At 41.0% G+C, this 8,039-nt stretch overlaps 1 protein-coding gene across 2 annotated transcripts in view; it reads right to left on the bottom strand.

The window, feature by feature from the left end:
• Positions 1–6,551: 6,551 nt before the first annotated feature.
• The window catches only part of LOC147451097 (E3 ubiquitin ligase BIG BROTHER-related-like), a 62,286-nt gene continuing 60,798 nt past the window's right edge, over positions 6,552–8,039 (bottom strand). Inside the window, exons 8-9 of one of the 2 annotated variants that reach the window (XM_086520058.1) lie at positions 7,917–7,996; positions 6,552–7,705 (exon numbers count right to left, since the gene is read on the bottom strand). In XM_086520058.1, the coding sequence (XP_086376184.1) occupies positions 7,961–7,996 (36 nt within the window). In that variant the 3' untranslated portion in view covers positions 6,552–7,705; positions 7,917–7,960. Of the gene's footprint in view, positions 7,706–7,745; positions 7,997–8,039 lie in introns of those variants that run through there. The other variant, XM_086520057.1, reaches the window with a different exon arrangement.

Raw genomic sequence — 8,039 nt, 5'->3', positions numbered from 1 at the left:
TTCAAACCAAATGACATGTTCAAATGATCCTCCACATGTGGCCCTCATGATGTGCTTGAATCTTATTGTATAGGTTTTAAAGGAATCCAATGAGAATTTAGATGCATAAAAATAAATTATTAAGTTCTTTCTCTCAAAGAGAAAAAAGAGGACACATGTCCAAATGAAATAATTAAATAATATGAGAGAGAGAGAGAGAGAGAGAGAGAGAGAGAGAGAGAGAGAGAGAGGTGGACCAAGCATGAGAGGGGGGGTACACTCCCCCCCCCCCCCCCCCCCCCCACACACACACATTCTCTCATTGTGCGGAGTGCAAAGTGCAAGAGCTCCATCTCCTTCTCCAAGCTTGTTGAGAAGTGGAGAGCCTATACCACCACTCTTGGCTATGGAATGCAAATCCAACCAAGAGCCATGCTTCAATGCTTAAGCTTGCCATCTTCTTCATCTTCATTACTATGCTATTATGTTATGTTCGCAAGAAGAGTGATATAAGTGAGGAACTATTTCTTTCTCCTATGGATGATTCTTCTTCCTCTTCCCTACCCTCATTCCCCGCTAGCTCTCTCCACCTTCGAAGGTGTTTGAGGCCTTAGGACTGAGGCTTGGGATAGTTAATGCTTTTTGCAAAGTTTATGGTATGCTTGTGATGCATGAAACTTTCCATCTTCATTGCATCACCTAGGTCACAAGGAACACAAAGATTGTATTGTATCAAGTCTCTCTTGATGGGAGATCTATAATACAAACGCCTTTTGGAGGGGGGATCGGCTCCAAGTAAATCCGGTCCTCAACTATTGTCATGTTCTCTAATACTCTCTCTCTTGCAAAAGTACTGTTCATGCCAATTTAATTAAGTACTATGCTTATGTTGCTACCATCAATTAAGTTCACCCTCTATGTACTCAAAGCAATCTCACAAAAATGCTCACTCAAATTCTCTTAATTCCGCTATTCTCAAAGTTCATAGGCCATTTCCATTACAAATTACAATGCTTTTTTATGTTGTACGATGATAGTTGAACACACAAAGTAGATCCTCATTTGTTAGCTTGCTTTGATGGATCGAGATATTGTGGTTTAGGTCCAAGCCAAAGTAGCGAAAGAAGAAGAAGTAAATATGCTTGCAGGTCATATAAGGTTTGCTTTGTGCCACTCATTCTGCAAAGTCACCATATGTACACATTGGGCTACTTGCATTATTTATTTCATACCTCTCGCCCCGCACTTGTGAAGAAGATGTGTCCAACATGAATTTTTCATGCATTCCTGCCCTCACGATAGTGTGCATCTTTCATCTGAGTCAGAATGACCATCCGTAGTGGGAATGATGGCAAATATCTCGCTTTTACTACAACCTCCATAATCTATAGGATTGACCATGGCAAATCTTACAAGGCAATCAAGCAACAAAGGTTAACCACTAACAATACTCAAGACCAAACTCACTTTGCATGACAAAGAGGAAGCCATCGTTGGTAGAGATTTCTAGAGCTTAGTGGCTATCCAAATATATTTTAGGTGATACCTAAGCTATATTTATAGACAATCAACATGCCCAAAGCTAGCAATGAAGCTCTCTCTATATGTTCCCCTATCAGCTTGGAGAAAACCATGGTGGTTGAAGACTTTATAAGTATCAATTTCTTGTCTCTTCAATCCCTCTCTTTGCCCATATATCTCTATCTATCTTTATCTTCCCCTTACTTTCTCTTTCTATCTTCTTTTCCATACTCGTCTCTCTCTCTCTCTCTCTCTCTCTCTCTCTCTCCATATATTGGATTAGATCCACAAGGATTGTATCGGTTTGGCCTCATAGGTCATTTTGGTTATCTCTCATTTCATTTCATCTCTCTCTCTCTCTCTCTCTCTCTCTCTTCTCATGTCCAAGGGCTAGCGCCCATAAATCATTACTTCATTAGCATATATACATAGTCAAAAATCTGGAAGGACGGTCGTCCACAATTTTTACGGCTGTATCCTTATTTTTCACACGTCAAAAGCTTTTTAATTCGCAAGCTGCAGGCAGCGCTTGTTCGTGTGTGTGTGTGTGTGTGAGAGAGAGAGATTGCGAGCGCTAGCGCTTAGTAGGGGGCATTGGGCTACTTGAGAGGGTGATCTCTCTCTCTCTCTCTCTCTCTCTCTCCTAGGAGTACACGAGGAAGCTCTCGCTCATGCACGTAGGCTGCCTGCGAGAGTGGAGGTGATGATTGAGCAGGAGCAGCCCGCAGGGAAAACGCCGTCGAAAGTGGCAACGCCCAACTAGTTGTAAGCATTCTTCAGTAGCATAGAGGTAGTAGGCCAAGCTCCTCCCTATTCATTCCAGCAGTACAAGGTTGACAATGTCATTGTTTGCCCCATCGGCATATTGGAATCGGCGTTCTTTTGCAGTGAAGTCTCAACACCTAATTATAAGCCTACCTGCGCCTTCCCCAAGTAGCGATCATAGCAGCTTTGTGTGCAACAAGAACCTGTGGTTAGCTGAACAGTATGTCCAGCTTTAACTACCTTACTCGGCTCGTTTCTCTGCAGGTGCAACTAGTTATGGCCAACATTATGCCGCTCCAAGTACGTATAGCTCATGCAGATTCAACAACCCTGTGCCCTCAGCCATCTTTCAATGTTCATGGAAATGATATGCAGCAGGTCCCCATGCCTAATTCTCAAGATTCACACCAATTCTTTTCCGCGTTACTTGCGCGAGCAGTAGCAAGCCGGGCAGTGTTAGAAAACACATTACTTTTTATCTTGTAAGGGTGAATTACCACCACCCAATATCCTATAGATTAGCAATCAACAACTGAAGTCTATTCACCTACCACATATTTAGCAATCACCTATAATAATGGCAATGATTGATCAGCCCCAATCTATATAAAGGCTACTTAGCCTCACACCCAGTATGCTCATTCTCCCATTGAGCACAGCTAATCCTTTGTATCAGTTTCAGTGTCATTAGTAGTTCAATTATCTCTTTTTGCATCAGTCTCTCTTTCTCTTTGTTAGCAAGTTAATTAAGTTGTTTCTAGTGCTCGTATATTAAAGTTTTCACATGGTATCAGAGCTAATGAAGCTTTAATCTCCCGAGCTTATCTTCCTACTTAGTGCTTAACCCCTAAATCATCTTGAAGGGATCCGGAACCTTGTAAGATGGCCGAGCTTGCCTCTACATCCGCTACTATAGCTACTTACAAAACCCGCTATGTCATCGACAAGCTCATTGGCACTAATTACCAAGTATGGAAATTAGAATGGAGGTCTATCTCCAACAACTTCAACTTTGGGATATAACGTCAGGAGAAGAGGTGCAACCTGGCCAACCCAAAGAGAAGGCATCTATACGAAACGTAAATGCCTAAATGCCTGGCAAACCAAAAATACCAGTGCAAAGATGAAGTTAATTCTGCATTGCCAAGATCGGTAGGTTCAAATGGTAAGAACCCTTCCTGCTGCTCATGCTATTTGGAAATTCTTTGAGAAAAGCTATGAGCATACTGACCTTGTTTACCACGTTTCCCTGATCAAGAAGCTATTTAACACTACCATGTCAAAAGGTTAGTCATCTTCCAAGTTTATAGAATCTTGGTAAGTCTTTCTCGAATAAGTCCTAATATCTTGACTAACAATCCCAGAGCAACTGCAATCTATGCTTTTATTAGCATCTCTCCTGTCATCCTGGAGAGCCTTTATTACTACTTGAGCAACAATTGAAAATCTATAGCTACATAATCTTGTGGCAAAGATTAAACAAGAGGAAACTCTTAGAGAGCAAACCTCTGGTTCTCATAAGCCTATGGCTCTTATTACTACTGGAAGCATCAGAAGCATTTTCAAAAGAAACCATATAATCCTCAGCAACCTCAACAACAAGGTCAAGTAAAGAAGTCCTATAATACTTTGCAAAGTCGTAATCACAACAAGCAGCACAAGAAATTTTCCAATTGTCATTGCCTTGGGATGAGGCAAAGAACTGTCGACAACCCAAGCATCAAGGTAATGTTTACCAACGGCCCCCTATTATCTCTCCTACCTACATACATCATCACCCATCTTATCATCAAGGGGTGGCCAGGACCTCATTTCCCTCATCCCTCCCCGATCAAGCTCAATATGTTGAAATGTCTACATATGATAGTACCCCTCATTACCCTATGTAGTTATACATTACTACTATCTCTTTTCCATCTAGCAACCTATGGCTATTAGATACTGGAGCTACACATCACATGACCCATCAATTTTCTTGGTTATCAAATCTTACATACCTTGATCACCCACTTGAAGTTTGCCTGGGAGATGATAGCAATCAATATGCCAAAGATATCACATTTCAATCAATGATCAATTGGCCTAATGTGGAGTCGAATTACCAATACTCATTGCCTTCGCACGCTTGTTCATCACATTTTTTTGCTCATGTTATCATATTGTTGGCGATGTAGATGGCAGGGGCCGAAGAAATGGAAAGAGTAAACGTCGAAGTGGAGTACATGAGGGCAAAAAAGCTTAGCGGGATTGATCACACTAAAGCTAATGATGGTTCAGTGCTAGCTGCTTGCGCTTTTAGAATAGAGTGTGAGGGGATTAGGGGCACAGAACTCAACGTCGAGGGAAACGCATTGGGGAATATTACCACTAGATGGGATGGATGGCGAGAAAATGAAATAACGAGAGAGGATAGGACGGATGGAGAGAAAATGAAATATATAGAAAAGATTTCCGCCAAAAAAGAATAGAGAGAGAGAGAGAGAGAGAGAGAGATGGAGAGAGCGCATCCAAGGAGTGGGTGCTAATTCTTGGTTGGGGAAACGATGGAGAGAGAGAGAGAGAGAGAGAGAGAGAGAGAGACTTTGAATAAAAAGACGTACTCAATGATAATTTTAAATTGAGTAAAAAATATAGCTTTATATGTCTTTATATAAAGTTCTCAAGCAAACCTTTATATAAAGACATATAAAGCTATATTTTATATTGAGTAAAAAATATAGCTTTATATGTCTTTATATAAAGGTTTGCTTGAGAACTTTATATAAAGACATATAAAGCTATATTTTTTACCCAATTTAAAATTATCATTGAGTACGTCTTTTTATTCAAAGTTTCTCTCTCTCTCTCTCTCTTTCTCTCTCTCTCTCCCTCTCTCCCAACCGTCACTCTATAGGGGTGTTTGTTGATGTGGTCGCACAAATTTGGGTGAACGGTTGCGACATTTACAAGCATTTGGTAGAAGGAGCTTTTTGCATAAGATTAAGGAATCCAACACAGTTCATAGAGAGAGCTTTTTCAATAAATTTGCCTACTTTCCCATTTTTCATGAAAAGCTCCCTCCAATCCCCTACTCAGATATTCAGTGCAACAAAATGGTCTTGCTGAGTTGAAAATTGCACATTGCAAAATTTGTAAGAGCAATGATTAGTGAGAAACTTGTTTAGTTGATATTCACCTAAGGTAGCGTTGATTGCTATATATTAGGACACCACTGTTGTCATACACTATATGACACCTGAGAAAAAGTTTATCAGTAGGAAATCTAAATTTAGACAACTTAAAGTGATTGATTGTTTTTGTGCATGTACCGAATGAGTTGCAAACGAAGGACTTGAAAGCTGAAAAATGTGTGTTTATTGGGTATGTCCTTAAGCAAAAAGGCTATCTTCAACTTTGTCACGTGCCAAGTAATGGTGATCAATGACATTGTTTTTAATGAGTTGAAGAGCTCGTATGTTGATGTAAGGGATGATTTTGGTGCTAACATAAAGGACAATGTGGCTGCAAAAAACGCGGGTGCACAGTGGACTACATACAAGGTTCACATAGCTCAAGTAATGAAGACAATCCATGGAGTGGGAAGGTATGTGTAAAAGTAAGTTCTGCAAATTTATCAAATGTATCCCGAAAAAGTAAGCAGAAGGTTTTTGATACCACAAAGATGACAATTTCGACTGCAAGTCATAGTGATGGTTATTCAAGATGTTGGTCTTATGCAAAAAGGGCAGACTCGCTTCACACCAATGGTGCTAGTTAAGCTATCTGATAGTCCTCCAGGGGCTGCATACCCCACCAGTCACTCTCTCATACAAAGCATACCTTCCCCTTACACACCCTGGTGGGACACCCAAAGATGGGAGCCGCTGGAGGAGTCTCTCCCACGGGACCATCTCAAAAGCTTCACAAAAATCCACAATGCAACAATAAAGGCGATTCCCTCTACTGCTAGCTTGGCTATAAGGCATCTAAGGGTAATTGTGATTCACAACAGAGGGTGCCTCAAAAACATGCATATACTGGTGCTCGAGAGGGTGGGGTGGTGTGAAAGACCGGGGGGGGGGGGGGGGGGGGGGGGGGGGGGGTGTGGGTTGGTTTGGGGCGGCGTCTGTAGATGTTGAAGCTAAAGAGCAAGACTAACTTTATCAGCTTTCGAAAGATGTTCTACAAGATGATCAGCTGAAAAACTTGAACCTTTCAAGTTTATAATGCAACATTTAATGTTAATTTGATGCTGAATTATAACCACTCAACTGTGATAAGGAGGAAGACTTCATCTAATCTGCCTGTATCATCCCTACACATTATATATACTATATCACATGCAATCATGCGTTCTCCAACCCACAAGCTCTTCAGGTTGCTCTTAATTGTGACCGTTCGGATACTTTTACTGCAAAAGCACAACAAGCACAAACAAAAGCTCACTCATTTGCTCGGCCCAAATCATGCCTCCCCAATACGTATACCATATAGCATGCATTTATGCCTGTCTCACAAGCTCCCCACATTGCTAATGCTTGCTGCCAACTGCTGTTTACAGTTGTTCTGCAAGATTCACAAAACAACGTTTCCACAAAAAGCACGAACAGTAGCTGTCCATGTGATACAGCCTACCTTGCATAAGTCTTTCGAAATTGCAGCATGATGAACTTGCCATTCTCATCCTGTTTGATCTGTCATTACGTATATGGTTGATTGGTTTTCTTTACTTCACTTTCCTCAATCATGAGCAAAATTCAAAGCTCAGATAACCAGAACGGCCATCTTAGGACCCAATCCTTTGAGCTTTAGAGATGATGCCCAAATCCAGCTTTCTTTTTGTCTAGAAGAGATGCATCAACAGCTCCAGCCAAAAGCCCCACAAACCAAAAAATGTTTCCTGACAAACTCACCCGCAAGTACATGGCATGCTTGCACTGCATACTACCAAAAAGAGTTTCCATTTGTCCCTGACACATGGGCCTAACTTATTGGTAGTGCTTTTGTAATAGTTTTTCATTTCCTACCAGCAACATAATTTGCATTTAATATTGTCATAAAAATAGTAGTGCATGTCTATGAAGTGATGCCAGTTATATATGAGGCAACTAAAGCGCTACATACAAAACTATAATAATAAGATATATGGCATGGCCCTACACTAGAGGGTATCACTCAGAGGCAGACTGAACGGACAAGCTGACATCTTGAAGAGCATTGCAGTGCTACAATTGCACTTCGATGTGGCCTCCTGAAGCTTCTTGAAGGTTCAGAATATATATCACACCAAGGGGCCAGGGACCTGTTGAGCATGATGCTTAGGATCCTTTCGCAATCCTGGCAATGGATGCCTGGCGTGCTCTCTTTTGCACATAATCCAGATTCATTTGCAGTTATTTCCCTCATACGAGATGAGATCAAGAAACTGGAGAACATCCAAAATACAAGACATCCATCCATTCTGCATAAATCACATCAAAATACCATAACTCGATAAAGAATGGGCTCAATAAAAATTGTTTGATTATCAAATAAAGCTTCCATACAGCTGCATTGATGCCAGACAGCATCTATGTACAAATTGAACCATGTTGGAGAATGGCAGTGAATTAGCTTGCAACTTGAAATGCTTAAACAGCTTTCTGGAAAACAGTGCTAAAATTGTAGCTTGCCTTCCGAAATGCCAGTACAGACTGATGTTTCAGGAGTTTCTCTGTCATGAAGGAACTTCAGCACTACATATAGGACAAGACTGCAAAGAGCGACCAAATAGAAGGTGAGATATTATAACCACA

Source organism: Adiantum capillus-veneris, chromosome 9 (genome assembly GCF_014529385.1).
Source record: "Adiantum capillus-veneris isolate H3 chromosome 9, ASM1452938v2, whole genome shotgun sequence".
NCBI classification, from domain to species: domain Eukaryota; kingdom Viridiplantae; phylum Streptophyta; class Polypodiopsida; order Polypodiales; family Pteridaceae; genus Adiantum; species Adiantum capillus-veneris.
This window is presented reverse-complemented; position numbering and strand designations above follow the sequence as displayed.